Genomic DNA, 18,310 nt, shown 5'->3' with positions numbered 1-18,310 from the left:
AATTGGTGGCTGACTAAATACTTTTTTGCCCCACTGTATCTGTACCTAACTGTTAATCTTAGAATGAGTTTGTGTTTTTGTAGTTACATGTGGTGCTGGATAGACAGTAACTGATTACGTAATCAGATTACAAAAATTAAGTACTTGTAATTAGATTACATTACATTTTAAAATAGTTGTAATGAGACTACAATTACTTTTTTATTGTTTACATGAGTACATATTATTCACACAAAAGCAATAAATAATTTATATGTATTTTTACATCAATATGGTACAAGATTATCGTATTTAAATCAATGTGATAAATGAGTTAGGTCAAAAGTAATCTGAAAGTAATCAAAAAATAATCGGATCATATAACCTAAAACGTGTAATGTAATGGATTACGTTACTAACTACAATTTTTGTCATGTAATTTGGAATCAGTAACGGACTACAATTTGCCCAGAACTGGTTATACGTGAAGGCTTTGTGGCAGCAGTGATATTAAACTTTGACTAATTAGCAGTAGGTTTTATTTATTTTTTTTAAACTAATATGACATTGGTTCCTTTCAAGAATATTGTTTCAGTGCTAAAATGCTAGTGTGAATTGCTGCGCAGCTTTATAAAAGGTCCTGGTTAAACCCTAGAAGAGGTAAAACACCAAACAGCTCGTTTTGAAGAGAATTTTCACTCTGAGAAAGACAGAAGCACCATAAAAGTAGTTTATATGACTAGTGTGCACTACATTCCAAGTCTCCTGAGGACATGTGATGAAAGCAAAGGTTTTAGTATTTTGAAAACCTTGCCCTGTGGCGTAGCTCTCAGATCTCAATTCACACTTGCCCATATTCAAACTTGAGTAGGGAACGTTCAGTGCCCTCAGGATTCATGAATGCAACATTCAGAAAATGTCACATTAGCTAACAAATATTTTTAGATTTGATTGTATGTTATGATATGGCAGCTAACGTTACATTTTCACCTTCACACATCTCTGTTCTCTCGCCTTTCCAGCTGAGCATCTGAAAAGAGATTGCATGAATAGGCATTCAGTGGAACCCGCCTGACAAGCACTCAAACAGAGAACATATTGATAATATTGTGCGGCCTGCAGGATTGCAAGAGTGTGAAGGACATATATTGAGTGAAACACACCCTTTTATTCAATAATAGCTGCATATTAGTTTCTTCAGACAACATTTTTATAGATTTTTCCCTTTATTTGGTCATATAGGGTCTGTAAGTGTTTTGGGATCAGAGTTAAAGGGATAGTTCACCCCAAAATGAAAATGTGATGTTTATCTGCTTACCCCCAGTGCATCCAATATGTAGGTGACTTTGTTTCTTCAGTAGAACACATATTATGATTTTTAAGTCCAACCGTTGCAGTCTGTCAGTCGTATAATGCATGGCAATAGTAACAAAATCTATGAGAGTAAAAAAAACATGCACAGACAAATCCAAATTAAACCCTGCGGCTCGTTACGACACATTGATGTCCTAAGACACGAAACGATAGGTTTGTGCCAGAAACTGAACAGTATTTATATCATTTTTTACCTCTAATACACCACTATGTCCAATTGCCTTGAGCGCGCGCACGGCATCCGGTGCGTGAGGTGTGTACGCGCTCTGCCGTAGTTTACGCAAGCGCCGGAAGTGATCTCTCGCACGTATATGTCACTCATTGTTTACACAGTGCACAAACATTGTAGGTACGACGGCTAATCAAAATTGTACTTACTTGCGCTTATCCGGATTGTTCAAACTGACTTAAAACTAAAACATTACGTTCTCTCATGCGAACTCATTCGGGAGTGGTGACTTTCCACGTATTCCCAACTTCTGAGCCTGCTTGCCTGAAGTTATGGTTGATTGCTCTTCGGCTGGATATCAACACACCCATTAACGTAAACTACACCAGAGCGCGTACACACCTCACGCACCGGATGCCGTGCGCGCGCCCAAAGACAGTTGGACATAGTGCTGTATTAGAGGTAAAAAATTATATAAATACTGTTCGGTTCTGTCATAATTTTCTCCACATGTTCCCGAGTTTATGGAAGTATGAGTTTATGACACAAAAGAAGATATTTTGAAGAATGTTGGTAACTAAAGAGTTGACGGTAGACATTGACTTCCATAGTAGTTTTTCCATACTATGGAAGTCAATGGCTACCATCAACTCTTCAGAATATTTTCTTTTGTGTTCAGCAGAAGAAAACAAACTCATTCAGGTTTGGAACAACTTGAGGGTGAGCAAATGATGACAGAATTTTCATTTTTGGGTGAACCGTCCCTTTAAGATGAAATCAAAGCAGCGCTGACAGCAGTATTTGTGAAATCATTTATCATTATAGGAAACATGTTTTGTTAATTTGTGTTAAGTTTTACTGTTTTTTAATGTTTTAATTTTATTACAGACTTTGTTAATTGACATTAAATGATTTATCACAGTGGAAAATTCTTTCTTGTTTAGGGTTAAAGGGAACATTAATTGTTAAGTTGCATTATTTGTTTCTATTTTAAATTTTAAGCTTGTTATTACAGAATTTTATTTGCATGAATGTTTTTGCTAATTTTTCCTTAATTTCGCTATGTTAAACATGCTAAATTGACAACCCTAGTTAAAATCACCTTTAATTTAGTCTCGTCCTTGCTCCAAAATTTTTTTTATTTTGTTGCTTGATTTTTAACAGCTGCTTGTATCACATAGAGCTACTTATATTTGCATAAATATAAATTAATATTCAGAAGACATTTTTTACAAAACCCATATGCCAGGGGTTATTCAGATTTTTTTTCTTTTAACCACAATATGGGCTCACTCAGATTATGGTAATCACAACATTTACTTGACTTATACATAATCGGAATAAGACCAAATATGACCCAAGTTTCACATGACAAGATAAAAGTTGCTGTTGTTATTTTAACAACTAACTCTAATGAACTAAAATGTAGATTTTACAGATGCGTCATTTGAAGTCTAAGAACCGTAAACAATTATATAGCCTTATATAGCTTCACACGCACTGTGCTGTGTAACTATAGATACTAAACATGATCTTTGTGAGTGTCAGATTTTGTGTAATGAGGAAAAAATATGACATTCATCACGGTGTGCAGTTCTAGTCATTAGAGCAGAAATTATCATCACACATTACAGAAGCCAGTCTCGAGGGCCAGTTGTTCAGGGCTTAACAAATAAGCTTTATACCTCACTCCCATATGAATTAGCTCAAACCTGTCTCCCTCATGGCCATGATTTCCAGTCGTTAACGTAAATCTCGAAAAAAACAAAGAAAGGGAATAAATTACACATGCATCAGGAACTACAGTTAAGAAAGCAGCGTTCCTCGTTAATATGCATCCTAGTCTGGTGGAAGGGAGAGGAGAGGCTTGTTTAATTGAAATAATGAATTGTCTGGTTGTGTTTGGTTTGATCAGATGGTGGCTGGGCTGTTTTCTTTTCTTTTTTTTCTTTTTTTAATCAGACTATTCCCTCCCTAATCCAGCTCAGGCACTAATGTTGAACAATGCTCCAATAAGATATAGAACATCTCATTTTGCCCGCTGTCATGTTGATTTATTCTCATGTCTGTAGTCATGATACATCGCCTTCCCTGCCTCCACAAAACTGTCTGCATATGGTTGCATCTGTCAGAAAGCCTTTGAGTTTTTCGAGTACAAAATATCAGCCCACAGGTTCTGCTATTCCCGACTGAGGCTGAAAAACATCAGGCTATCACCGACAAGCACACCGATGGATGAAAAGCCGCGTCAAAGTCATGCAATGATGCATTTCAACAGTGAGCTATTAATCTGCGTTTCGGTCCAAAAATGTGGTTGTGATTTTACCTCTTATTTGACATCGTCATTAGTTCAAAACACTAGCACATGCATAAATCTGTTAGATGTTGAAATAATGTTTTTTCTTTTCTCATTTTGTTTGAATTTCGTTCAGAGCCCTTTTCTCATGCAGTTTAATCAGTGGATTAACAGATGGTGTTGCAACCTGTAGTATATTTTATGTATCTGTCAGGAAACGACTCTGAATGTCACATCTTATATTATGTAAATGCATTCATTCTGACTCTCTAGGCAATGCCAAGTTACATCTCCAGGATTAGAAGCTTATCGTGTTACTGACCTCACATTTTAAAGTCATTTAAATTTACCAGTTAATGTATGATATATGAAATAAAAGCAAATGCTTATGCAATATATGTTGTCTGCGATTGGCTTGCATATTTTAGTAATATTATAGTTCAAAAGATTTTTTATATTAATTATCATCATCACAAGTTTGTCAGCCGTTTTCCCAACTTTTCTGCAATAAAAATAATTACGCGTCAAGTTATATCAAATACATGTACTTCGTGTACATGCACATTTAACCCTTATGCTGTGCTAAAAATCCAGGTTAAAAAAGCCCAACCTTTTACAAATCTCCCATTATGCTATATAATCACCAAATATTGGATTCAATCTTTGCAACTTGTTTTATTTAAATTAGCACAGGTTTTGTATTTCTTTTTTTAAATGGATTGGTCATAGGCCTCATTGATCTGAACTTATTCACCTTAGTTTGCAAGTGTTAAAAGTATTATTTGTGGATCATTTTGGCAATGTTTACTCAAAAACTGCATAAGCTCAGGTCAGCAGTGTTGCCAAGTCAGCGGTTTTCACCATCTGAATCTAAGATTTGGTAATAATATAACATCATGAGAAATTTATAAGCAATTTTTGTAGGACAGTCATTTTTGATGTTACGGGGGGGGGGGGGGGGGGGGATTATCATCATCACAAGTTTGTCAGCCGTTTTCCCAACTTTTCTGCAATAAAAATAATTACGCGTCAAGTTATATCAAATACATGTACTTCGTGTACATGCACATTTAACCCTTATGCTGTGCTAAAAATCCAGGTTAAAAAAGCCCAACCTTTTACAAATCTCCCATTATGCTATATAATCACCAAATATTGGATTCAATCTTTGCAACTTGTTTTATTTAAATTAGCACAGGTTTTGTATTTCTTTTTTTAAATGGATTGGTCATAGGCCTCATTGATCTGAACTTATTCACCTTAGTTTGCAAGTGTTAAAAGTATTATTTGTGGATCATTTTGGCAATGTTTACTCAAAAACTGCATAAGCTCAGGTCAGCAGGGGGTGCAAATATTAAGCTGTTATACCCTGTGTAAGCAAAGTCAGTAACTCAATATATACCATAAATACAGTAAATCCACAGAATTCAGCTACTGTAAATGCAATTTATGAAGAGTGTATGTTGCAAAAACAACACACAGAATACGGTAACAGACAAGACCTGGATCAGCAGGCAGTAGTTAGTGAAAGTGAGTAATTACATTTGAACGGCAGATGGGATGTGATTGTATCTAATGAAGTGCAGGTGTTTGAGGGTAGCCTGTGAAACCTGATGGTTATTTGATAGCCGCATTGCATGGAAATGGAGACGTTTGTGTCTGATGGCCACTGTTTCTGATGCTGAGAAGATGGATATTGCTGTGTTGGTTGTTTGCTTCCCAAGTGATATCAATAAAATACACTACACAGCTCTAGTAAACCACATCTGGCAAAGCTTTGATGGTGAATTTGACAAAAATCCCTTCTTTATTGCCTTCAGCTCTGCAGGTATTGCTTTCTGCGGGCAGAGACTGTCTCATAGCAGGAGACACCTGTTCCAGTGATGAGACCTGCAGCCCGCGTCTCCGGACCCTGCGCCAGTGCGTCGCCGGTAACGGCAGCATGAAACTCGGCCCTGGAGCCCGCAGTCAGTGCGCAAATGCCGTCTCTGCCCTGCTGTCCAGCCCTCTGCACGGCTGCCAATGCAGACGAGGCATGAAGAGAGAGAAAAACTGTCTCAGCATATACTGGAGTCTCCACCAGTCTGGCATGCATGGCGAGTAACATGATAATATATTACTATACGTCTCTATAAAAAGATATATACAGATATACTATAAATAGACGTCTCTTCTGCTCACCAAGGCTGCATTTATTTGATTAAAAAAACAGTAAAAACAGTAATATTCTGAAATATTTTTACTATTTAAAATTGCTGTTTTCTATTTTAATATATTTTAAACTGTAATGTATTTCTGTGATGCGCAGCTGTATTTTCAGCATCATTACTCCAGTCTTCAGTGTCACATGATCTTCAGAAATCATTCTGATATGCTGATTCGCTGAACATTTCTGATTATTATCAGTGTTGAAAGTGGAAACGGTGACACATTTATTTATTTATTTTTATTCAGGATTCTTTGAAGTGTAGAAAGTTCAAAAGAACAGCGTTCATTTGAAATAGCTATATATATATATATGTATATCACAAAACTTCCTTTTATTGAAACAAAGCTGTAAAAACATGTAATTCAGAAATTCTCATGGCATTGACGTCACAAGCATGAAGACATTAACATATGATTTATGGCTGCCCACAAACTCATATTCGGCATTCAGTAACTTGACCTGCTCTCATGAAGAGTGAACTGTGCTGTTATGCAGCTGTAATGCAGTCCAAAGGTGTCAACGACAGGATGGAAAAACGTTCATGTAACAGCGTGTCCTATAGCCAGGCGCAACGCAGTAAAGCGTTAAATGTTAAAGTCTCTTTCAAATTTAATCGAAGTTGATGTCCTAACCAACCGCAGCAGGACATTTTGCCGGTTGCTTGGTTTTCTTGATGCGTTTCTTGCCACGTCTGGCTCGCAGTGAAATCTCTCTGCTCTGTAGATGGAAAAATATAAGCCCATTTCACACTTTTAAGGGCCCTTTATAAAATCAGACACCGGCAAAACATCTGTAACTAAATATTTGAAATGTACATGTTGCTTACAGAAAGTTTTAGTTTTGTCAGAAAACTAGGTACTTTTGAATGGGTGTCAAAGCAGTGGTATAATGTGAGCAGTGCTAGATAGTAACTGATTACATGTAATCTGGATTATGTAATCAGATTCCAAAAATTAAGATTATATTACATTTTAAAATACCCATAATCAGACTACAGTACTTGTTACTTTTTTATTGGTTACATGATTTTATATCAAAGTTACATTAAATTACAAACACTTTAAAATGCACAAATTCACATTATTTCTAATTTACATGTAACAGGGATTCCCCAATTTTTTTTTGTCAACGCAACCTCTTTCACCTAATATATTTACTTAAAATATTTTTAAAATAAAATATTTAATATTTTTTAGTAAGTGTTTATTTTAATGATAGCATTTTTTAAATGTAATTTAAAATTTTCATGGTTTAATTTATTAGATTTTAATTAATTAAAAAAATTAATTCTTTAACAAAACTCTAGTTTGGGAAACCTTGTCGTAATGTAATGTTTAATGCACTTCATGTTATTAATAACAGCAAATTGAATATATTTTCTTTCTCTTTAAATTTTTATATAAATATGGTACAATATTATATTTAAATCAATGTGATAAATGAGTTTGGTCAAAAGTAATCTAAAAGTAATCAAAAAGTAGTCCAATTACATTACCTAAAATGTGTAATGTAATGAATTATGTTACTGACTAGAATTTTTGTCATGTAATTTCGAATCAGTATCGGACTACAATTTGTAAGTATTTACTGTCTTCACATTTTACAGTTATATGTTTTACAGTATTTGACAGTTTTTGTAAAAAAACACCTTTAGTATCGCACGACTCCATGTGGTCCCTTAAAATATGTTGTTCTGTATAAAACATTTCATATACGATGCAATTTCTGAAACAAGATGTTTGTTCTCGCAGGGCTTAACCTGGTAGAGAACTATCCATACGAAGCGATAGAGAAAGGCTATGACTTTGTCCGTCTGGCCTCCATCACTGCAGGTAAGATGATCCATTTCATACAATATGGTGACCTACGACCTTTCAAAATAATGATAAACAAAGACACAATCAAATATGAAAATGCTTTTTAATTAATAAAGTTTCTTGTAAGAATGTGTTGACACATGTAAAGGAAGAAAATGAATGTAATTGCAGTCAATGTGTCTTTATCTAGAGCCTCTTTGTATTGTGACTGACTAGTCTTTATTTAAAGGGGTCATATGATGTGATTTAAATTGTTCCTTTCTCTTTGGAGTGTTACAAGCTCTTGGTGCATAAAGAAGAGCTGTAAAGTTGCAAAGACTAAAGTCTCAAATCCAAAGAGATATTCTTTATAAAAGTTAAGAGTCAACCACACCTACCTAAAACACCTCGTTCTAACACGCCCCCACATGTCTACCTCACTTCACGCAAAGAAAGAAGGTGTAACTTTTATTCTCGCTGTAGTATTGTTGCTGCCGCCATGTCGTGAAGACGCTGTGTGTTTCGTTGTGAAAGCGAAACTACTTTGTTTGGTCTTCTAAAAGAGGACACGACTAGAAATCAGTGGTTAAGTTTACAACATCTGACATCTTATTAGCATCGCAAATGTGTAAATGTGTCTCCAGTGTGGGAGAGTCTCAGTCGCTGTGTATTAGCTTTGCTCTGGAACTTGTTTTCACTGCCATCTCCTTTAGTTCTACGCTTGTTTTTGTTCGGCTGTCCCATGGAAATTAGTCATAGATTCTCAGTTTGTTTGTTGAAACTTTGTGTCTGGACTGGATTTTCATCAGCTCTGTAAGAATCAACAAAGCTCTTAGGTGAATGATTAATCTTAATGAAATAGGGAGAGAGATTTTGATGCTGCTTTTTCATTTTCCTCAGGTTTTTCTGACCTTAGCCTTAGTTATTTACTGTGCTTTTGTATTACCATCACGATGCAGGCCATTCAGTTTGATGATGTTGATCGGAATGCTAAAATTATTTCTTTGGAAGATGTTTCCACAGCATTCGGTTTCATTTGTTCCATCTCATTTTCATTCCTGACTTCCTTTCACATCATGAGGCATTTCCTTTGGTGTTAATGATTTGTGACTCAAACTAGTCTTCCCGTGTGAGTTATCTGAACCTCCAGTCACATTACTCCCGCATTGCTCTTTCCACATGTGCAAAGGTGACCAAATCATCCCAACAATAATAAAAAATAACGATTGCAAGAAAAAAAAAGATTGCAAGAAACAAAAAAGATCTTGTTGTAACATGACAAGCATTACATCAAAAAGCTTTCAAAATCAAGACATATCATCAAAGTAGAAATGTTTAGAGAAAAAGTCTTAGTATTACCAGTCATAATGACAAATATGAGAATAAATGCATTGCATCCTAACACTACTTTATTGTCGTAATTTAGACTCTTTCAAAACATTTTAAAACATTTTATTCTCAAAACTTACTGTTACAAATTAATTCTCAAAATCATATTTTGTCTTTTCATTTATTGAAATAAAGCTGAAATAAGATATACATATTAGATGAACTAACTGAAATAAGTTGATGTTGAAATGCTTAAATTACTAAAAATAAAATAAGTTAAAACTAAATAGAAAAATTAAAACTAAAATTGCTAAAACTTAAATAATAATATCACATTATGGACTTGTGTTTCTTTCATTTTCTGTTCTCTTGTTTAGTTTTATTTCCATTGACCTAGTTCCTGTCTCTCCTTTGATTAGTTCATTCAGTTCACCTGTGTTCTGTTAATCGTTTCATTAGTTCCCTCGTTTAGGTTAGTATAAGAATTCCCCGTTCTGTTCCTTATGGGGTCTGGTATTTTTTGATGTTACCCTGTGTGTGAGAACTACTTATTTTTGTGGATTAGCTTTTAAAAGGATTTGTTTCTTTTATCTTCATCGTGCCTTCATCATCCTTGCAGCAGTAGGTGTGACAAATAATAATAATAAATACATTTTATTATTTATGAGAATTACGTTTATTAATTTAAACCAATATAAAAATAAAAGCTCTAAATGATAGTGATGGCGAAGTGAAGCGTTCTGAACCAGTGAAGCTTTCATCACAATTGTATCGGAAAAAGGTTCGTTACTCGAAGCTTTTTAAAACAGTTAATGCTGTGGTCATAAAAATAAATACAACTGATTATTTGGTTTATTATATTTTATATAAATAATGTTATTGTCAAAGTCATTCATTTGTGTCTGTGTACTGGCACTAAACTAAGTAAAATAAATAAAAAACAAATTCATAATTTAAATCTATGATCTGTTTATTTTAACTCTTGCCTCAGTCCTTAGACTGATATTTAATGGCCAAAGTTCATTTGAGCTCAATATATAAATTAAGTTTCAAAATAAAATAAAAAAAACAATGCTAACACATTATAATGTAAAAGAACCGGCGCTGAGGTTCGCTTCATTTGAACCAGATACTGAAGCAGTCACGTGGTTTTCAGACGAATGAAGCTTTGGACGTCATAGATCACGCGCTTTTCTCAAAACGAATCAAGCTCCGATACAATGCTTCAATGTGAAATGTTTTGATCTTCGAACAAGCTTCGAAGCTTCGGTGTTGAACGTAACATCACTACTAAATGACACTAAAATAACACTGGCCTAATGCCATCTTTAAAAATCACAAAGAGCATATTGTTCTTTAGTTTTTTATAACTATCAAACTGGTGCTTCACAAAACCCCAAAATCAAAACACTCCTCAGAAGAACCTGTAATGTAACATGAAGAACTTTTAAATCTGCAAAGAGCCATTTAGCAACACAAGAATCCGGTTCAGCCAAAACTGGTCTTGATAAGAACAGCATAAGGAGCCGCAAAGAACCAACAAAGTCTGAAGTTGTGATGTGTCCAGCTCAAATCTGTTATGTTGTGTCTGAACATCAAAAAGCATCACAGAGATTGGCTGTCGGCCCATGTTCTTCACTTCTCATTTAAATGTGTCGTTTCTCACCTTTCTGACTCTTTCACCATGTCCTCCTCTCCGTCATCAGTCCAACAACACCTCTCAAAGTCTGAAGTTGTGATGTGTCCAGCTCAAATCTGTTATGTTGTGTCTGAACATCAAAAAGCATCACAGAGATTGGCTGTCGGCCCATGTTCTTCACTTCTCATTTAAATGTCGTTTCTCACCTTTCTGACTCTTTCACCATGTCCTCCTCTCCGTCATCAGTCCAACAACACCTCGTGTATAGAAAAAGGCACTCATCTCTGCTGTGCTGTAGGGTGGTGAACTTAAATTTGCTGTCAAAATGTCATGATGGACATGAGTGTGTGAAAATGTGCAGTTCCCCATTCTTTTTTCATTCTCGTGGTGTGTGTTGTGCTTTGCTTTTAATTGACTCACTCTCATGCCATCTAAGACGTAGGTGACTTTTTTTTCTTCAGTAGAAAAGTAAAGAAGATTTTTTATCTTAAACCAAAGTCCTTGGTGATTCTTCTTGATATCTGAAAAAACTTACAGTAGACAAATCTCCATAAAACGGTTTTGAAAATTGTGAGTTCTCAAAGTTGCGATCTAGGACCTTTTATACAGTGTGGGCTGGGCGATATGACCAAAATCTTATTTAATGGTATTTCATGATAACGATATAGCTAGTTTTATTTTATATTTGTTATTAAAAATAAGAACAAAGAAGCAAATTACAAACACAATAAAACAAAAATATATATTGAATATACTTACGATTTTCAGATACAGTAGGTCTATTTAACAGGTAGTAAGAAAATTGAATAATCAAGTGTTTAACTAAAACACTGCATAGTCTTCACTGTATGAAAGTATTCTTATTAAAGATCTAAAAGTGATTCAGTCAAGAGCAGTGAGGGATTTTCTCTCTCTTTTGTTGTTTGATTAACATTAATGACAGACAGCAGCAGGTAAATTAGGCTGCTGTCGCTTTAAGACCGACTGCACGGATCCAATATACTGAAACACATCTGATTTTCACACAAATGTTTGTTTATTTAACACATAACCGACTGTGTACGTGAATGCTCCACACGACTGGCTTTTTGACATAATTGTGTGTGTATATGACCATTCAAGTGAAATAAGACGCGGAAGAGATCTGGGGCAGGTTGCATAAAAGGTTTAGACTGGTCTTAAAAGTTAATCATCTATTTTTTTCTTTAAGACTGGTCAACATTTTTTACATTCGGTTACATAAAAACTTAGATTCCTCTAAGTTGAATCCAAAAAAAATAAGACTGATTACCCCTTGGCTAACTGCTAGTTGGTCAGACTTGTTCTTGACACTGTCTTAACCAGTGTTGGGAAGGTTACTTTGGAAATGTAATAGGTTACAGATTACAAGTTACCCTACTTAAAATGCAATAAGTAGTGTAACTTTTCAATTACTTTATAAAAGTAATGTAGATGATTACATTTGATTACTTTTCTAATTTTTTCAACCGTTTATCATTTTCAAACATGTAAACCAGGCAGGGTAACCCTTACAGTAGTACTCAACACTGATTACTGTCACACTTTCAAAATCCTTCATCATTTGAATTAAGATTATATTTCAATTTTAAAGTAGACATTGGATGCAAAATTCACTTTTACATGGTGTTTACATATGTATCTTAGCAGTGTGTGGACACAAACACCCTACAATGAAAAAAATCTATTCACTCCTTTTTTTTTAATCCCCCAAAATCCTAAACCGTCTCAATTATTAAGCCGTTTTGATTTTCTGAGCAGTAGGAGGCCCCGCCCACAACCGCTGATGTACTGTCCAATATTAGCACGTTTTCGCCCTCAGCCAGTTGTACGAAGTACATAATTTTCTCCACGCTCCAGCAGCTGTAGCGACAATGTCTTGTAAGCAATGCAGGTGTTTTGTAGTTTTGTGATGTAGAAGAACATAAGAATCTTAATTTTCTCCCGACATCAGAGCCACTGAGGACGCAGTGCATTAGTTTTGTTTTTAATGGTAATGCGCCACTGAATACAACTAAATTAGTTTATCTGCGCAAATAATTGCTTAATTGCTCCAGACTGCTTTCTGAATGAGGGACAAATCAAGGCAGGCTTTGTTAAGAAGTTAAATCTCAAGGATAGATCAGTACCCCGTGTTCGTGATCCAGCTGCTCCTCCAGAAGAAGTCAGTCTGACACTTTATATATTTTTTATGATTATTTGCAAATCGCCTTTGCTCTTCCACAAAAGAAAGGGGCGGGTGAGCAGAGCTCATTAGCATTTACAACGTCGACGATGTGTGCCAGAAACTGCGCACCGAGTACGTGTCAACATGCATCAAGCCCTCCACCAAGTCGGGTTTGTGTAACCGATCGAGGTGCAACAAGGCCTTGCGGCGGTTCTTCGACCGCGTGCCTCCGGAGTACACCCACGAGCTGCTGTTCTGCCCTTGCAGCGACATGGCCTGTTCAGAGAGACGGCGACAGACCATCGTGCCCAGCTGCTCCTATGAGGGAGAAGATAAACCCAGCTGCCTTTCCCAGATGAGGATCTGTAAAGCAGACTATGTTTGCAGGTCAGTTTCAGAGACTCGGCCAGCCACGTACTACACTCTTAAAAATAAAGGTGCTTCACGATACCATAGAAGAACCTTTTTGTCTAAATGGTTCCATAAAGAACCTTTAACATCTGAAGAACCTTTCTGTTTCACAAAAGGTTCTTTGGGGCGAAAGAAGGTTCTTCAGATTATAAAAAGGTAAGAAAGAGGTGGTTCTTTAAAGAACCTTTGACTGAATGGTTCTTTGTGGAACCAAAAATGGTTCTTCTATGGCATCGCTTGAAGAACCTTTTGAAGCACCTTTATTTTTAAGAGTGGGCAGCGAGATTTAACAACTCACCTTGCATGCACTCTTTTCTCTGGGTAAAGAAAGCCTTGGCTTTTCTATAGCTGTCTGGAGAAAATAGAGTATGCACGCATTACTGCTGATAAGAAAAGAGCTTTTCTTCACATTCGTAATCCATGTCTGTATAAATGGGCATTGGACAGACAAATTAAACCTGTGAGACCCTGAGATGTTTGAGAAGTCAGACTGGTCCAGATTAAACCTCACAGATTGTGCATTAAATATTGAGCAGTGCAGGTTAGATGAGGTCAGTTTCAGACCTAACTTGATCATAACTAATATTCTGGATCCTCAGATAGTATATACAGCATTGCTGTTCAGTCTATCGCTATAATTAACCAAGAGAAAACCATCTGTTGATGATTAATTGGTATTAAAGATGGGAGCTAACTGCAACTGCTATGAAAAAAAAATATTTGCATGTAAGGTAGCATTCTTTACTTCCAGTGGGTGATTAACGGACTCGGGTGCCTTAGTGAATGACGTCAAGAAAAGCAGCATGCTATGATTATGATGATGACTATTGATCAAAGACGTTGTCAGGATGTTGGCATTTAAAACAGCATGGTCTATTCTGGTAGCGTCACAGACAATAGAGAAAGAAACATTGCTAACTGCTTAATGGATTATGATTTAACAATAAAAATATAAAGGGACTGCTTTTAAACTAAAAGTGAGTATAAATTCTTCCCTTATTGATAATATTAACTCTTTCCCCATTTATGAGACAATGCTTCGCCGCCATTGACGTAGTTTTCCTGCTCTCCGTGTTTCAGGGTTGCCAGGTCTACCAAAACCAGCCCAAATTGGTACTCAAAACTAGCCCAATCACAGCTAAAACTAGCCCAGTCACTTTCTGGAGGACTTGGCAACACTGCCGTGTTTTCACTGGTGTTTGGTAGTAGGCGCTATTACACATCTTCTGGAAAAGTATTGAATGTCTTGATCAAAACACGGCGAAGAAGAAGCAGAAACAAGTGATTAAGTAGATACATATATAAAATAACGCGATTATCAAACATTAAACAGCATATAAATCAAAACTTCCTAACATTAGTGAATGTATTAATGGAACCAATCTGCTCCCGCTGTGTTTTGATCATCGTTCTGAATCTGATCCGGATGTAGTCTTTGACAAAAACATGATTTTCTTAGATTTTTGTTCAAAATGTTCCTTTTTGTTTTGTTTTGTTTTTTTAAATGAAACTTGCCCACATTCAAGTTTTGATTAAAAAAAGAATGCATGATGCTAAACGTTTTTTTTCTTCATTTTTTTTAAATATAGGCGTTTTTTGACATTAATTTATTCACACAACAAAATATTCTGGGGGCAATGAAAGTTTTGTGACAATTACGAAAAATGCTGGTGGTAGCTGACAACCTTTTTTTTAAAGACACTGACAGGGAAAGAGTTAAAAGACATTTGGTTTACTTGTGTATGTGAAACATTTTTGTTCGTGTTGAGCTGCTATTTGATGTCCAATGTAATCTGAAATGTATCATGAAGCAAAACCAGTTGAGAAGCAGATTTAGACGTCGGTGATCGTACTTCATGATTATGTCAGTACTGCCGACACACTTATTAGGACGCTTCTGTTTGCTTGGCTGCTGTCCATGCATATACGGCTGTGTTTGTTCTGCAGGTCCCGTTTGGCCCAGTTTCAGTACGACTGCCAGCCTGAAGAGCAGTCTGCCACCGGCTGCAAACAGGGAAACTACGCCGCATGTCTTATTGCTTACACTGGACTGATAGGTGAGTGGTTTAAAGCTGCTTTAGACAATTGTTCTGCAAACTGGAAAAGGAATTGCATGCATGATTGTGGCTGGCCATTAAAACAGGAGCGAGGCTGATGTAATTGGTTTGGAGAGTGATACCTTGGTTATTCCCTTGCTCAAAGAAACACAGGGACACCTGTGTGTCTGTGATGAGAGACTATAAAACTACCCAGGCACTTTTAAAGTCATGGAGAGATTGATTTCACTTCCCAATAAAACAGATTGAAAGCAATATTTTTTTACGAGGCTTTCTGTTACATAGAGCCTTTTTGTTTGTTTAGTTCTGCTTCATGCTCATTTGCTATATATTGAGCAAACAGAATCCCTTTTAAATAAATCTCTTTTTTAAACAAAACTTTCTGGCAGGAAAGGAAATTAAATTTTCCAAATACAAATGTTTGGAATTAAGTTTTTTTCTTAAAAGCTGTCTCTTCTGCTTACCAAGGCCGCATTCATTTGATCAAAAATACAGAAAAAATAAATTATATATGTAATAGTTTTCTAAATGTATAATTATGAGTAAAAAGTAATTACAGCTACATATAGAGGGAGGATATTCATAGGTCATAAGTCAAGTCTGTAAAAGAGTCTTATGTATTTATACATTTGGATTAAAGGAATCCATATATCTGTTATGCAGTATTTCAGTGTAATTTTGTGTATTGATCTTCTTATGGGAAATGTCTACACACCTTGGTATCGCAGGCAGTCCAATCACCCCAAACTACGTGGACAACTCCACATCCAGCGTGTCTCCCTGGTGCTCGTGTTCAGCCAGCGGGAATCTGAGAGATCAGTGCACTGAGTTCCTGAACTATTTCACCGACAACCCCTGTCTCAGTGAGTCAAAGCTCCTGTACTGTACATCATCTGAGTCAGACGTCATAAATGCTGGGAAGGTTACTTTGGAAATGTAATAGGTTACAGAATTACATTTAAAATGATATGTGAAAGGACATTGCGTGTGTAGTCTGGCAGAAGGACTCTATGGTTATTGTTAGTCAACATTGTAATGTCAGAGCAGAATCGCACGCTCTGGTTTAAACCCTAATGAGATGCAACTGATTTATCATTAGAGATGCACCGATGTATCGGCCAATTGTTTAAAAACAACCGATGATCAAGGCCGATTATTTCCTGTCAAATGTTTCTTGTGCTGAATTTAGGGCTGTCATTAATTCAGCTCTGTTAACACGGGTTCTATTCAACCCTATGAACCAAGGGTGTAGAGTTTAGTAGGGATGTTGTGACTTGTCCCTACCAATATCCAGTGACTACTAAATTGTCCCTAGCAATAATTTTGATCAAACAATTATATTTATGCATATGTAACCACTGTTGTTGAAATTTAGCTTTCAAGGACGTACGTTTAATACATGTGCGGAGTAAGAACATATAAAATAGCAGAAGTGTTTAAAGCACAGTTCAGCTGAATAATAAAGTTTACCCTCTTTAACTTTGTTGTTGAACTGAATGTACAAAGCAAACCATTTGCTGAAATATCCACAAATTTAAAAAAAACAACAACACTGAAATGTTGGGTTTATCTGTCAATCAGATGCAGGTGAAGTTGTGTTCGTTACTATAGCAACAGTAGGGTCACGGGTGAGTTCACGGGTGGTCCAATTCATTTTTAATATTAAAATAAAATGACGTACAGCGTAATTAAGACACCCAGCGCTCTGATGCTGCTGTAATGTTGTTGGTTTTACATAATCAAAATGGTGTATTATTATCTGATATATATGCTAACATAAAAAGCCCTCTTTATGGATTATTAATATGTTGGCTACCATAGCTATAAATAAAGACTTTAGATGACATGAAACTATGGTCAAACGTCTGTGATAAATGCGAAAATGTTGAGGTAGTTGGTGGATGGTTTTGGGGGTGTTGTCTGCTGTTATTTCCCAACCAATGTTAAAATCAAACCTACGCCCTTGCTATGAACCACCTGTAGTTCAAACCAGGGTTGCCAGATCCACGTTTTTCCCTCCACCAAACATTATTTGTAGCACCCCTTCCATCTTATAATCTCTGAAAACGTTGTGCCTTTTTACATCTGACAAGAAACAAAGTCTCAGCTTTCAAGTCCTTTACATTTTATCACAAAATTCAAACAAAAAATGCTCTTAAATTTGGCGCGACAGATGGCTGTAGCAGCTTCAGTCTTTTCTACTTTAAATACAAGTTATTGTATGAAAAAAACCATGAATGAACATCAGAAGGTGGTGAAATATACAACTTGCCGAAATGTATCATGTCTCAAATAAGCACTCAATCAGCATTTTAACCAAAAGAAAGACATCAAATAAAACACCTTGTGAACAAATATGCCACTTAAAGTTGCATTAACCTCCGGAAAGTTATCCAGTGTTCACAGTTCATTAGTTAGTTATAAAAAACACTAGAGGGGCTTTATTTACTGATAATTATATATGCATGTTTGAACAAACCCGTCCAGTTTTTATGAAAACTAACTTATGTGCAATTGAGTTGTATACAAATGTTTATTTTTTTTATTTGAGTGTGATTATTATATCTGAAAATAAATAGCATTGAATATAATAGATTTGTTGCTCATTTTAACTTCTAATATTATGTACCAAATGAGAAGATTCCCTGTTTAGTTTAAAGCATTAGTTGGGAGAGATTTATTTTCCTTAATGAAGCTAAACTACCGATATCAGCAGATGTCATTCTGAATAATCGGCTATCGCTATCGGCGGAGACATTTTGTATTGGTGCATCTCCATTTATCATAGTCAAAAGTTTCTAAAACTTTAAATTCAGAAATTAATCTTAAACACTGTATGCATTCAAACATCACATGCAGATTTGCA

General features: G+C 35.8%; 1 protein-coding gene and 1 pseudogene across 1 annotated transcript in view; both read left to right on the top strand.

Annotated features, from left to right (window-relative positions):
- LOC107559570 (GDNF family receptor alpha-4 pseudogene) overlaps positions 1 to 5,922 on the top strand; it is a 48,244-nt pseudogene extending 42,322 nt beyond the window's left edge.
- Positions 5,923 to 7,762: 1,840 nt separating this feature from the next.
- LOC107559569 (GDNF family receptor alpha-4-like) overlaps positions 7,763 to 18,310 on the top strand; it is a 13,987-nt gene continuing 3,439 nt past the window's right edge. The window contains exons 1-4 of the mRNA XM_016243453.1: positions 7,763 to 7,859; positions 13,057 to 13,363; positions 15,335 to 15,444; positions 16,173 to 16,307. Of these exons, the coding sequence (XP_016098939.1) occupies positions 7,763 to 7,859; positions 13,057 to 13,363; positions 15,335 to 15,444; positions 16,173 to 16,307 (649 nt within the window). The remainder of the gene's footprint in view (positions 7,860 to 13,056; positions 13,364 to 15,334; positions 15,445 to 16,172; positions 16,308 to 18,310) is intronic.

This window comes from Sinocyclocheilus grahami, unplaced genomic scaffold, assembly GCF_001515645.1.
Source record: "Sinocyclocheilus grahami isolate Dianchi unplaced genomic scaffold, SAMN03320097.WGS_v1.1 scaffold692.1, whole genome shotgun sequence".
NCBI lineage: Eukaryota > Metazoa > Chordata > Actinopteri > Cypriniformes > Cyprinidae > Sinocyclocheilus > Sinocyclocheilus grahami.
Note: the sequence above shows the minus strand (reverse complement) of the source record. Positions and strands in the feature narration are given on the sequence as shown.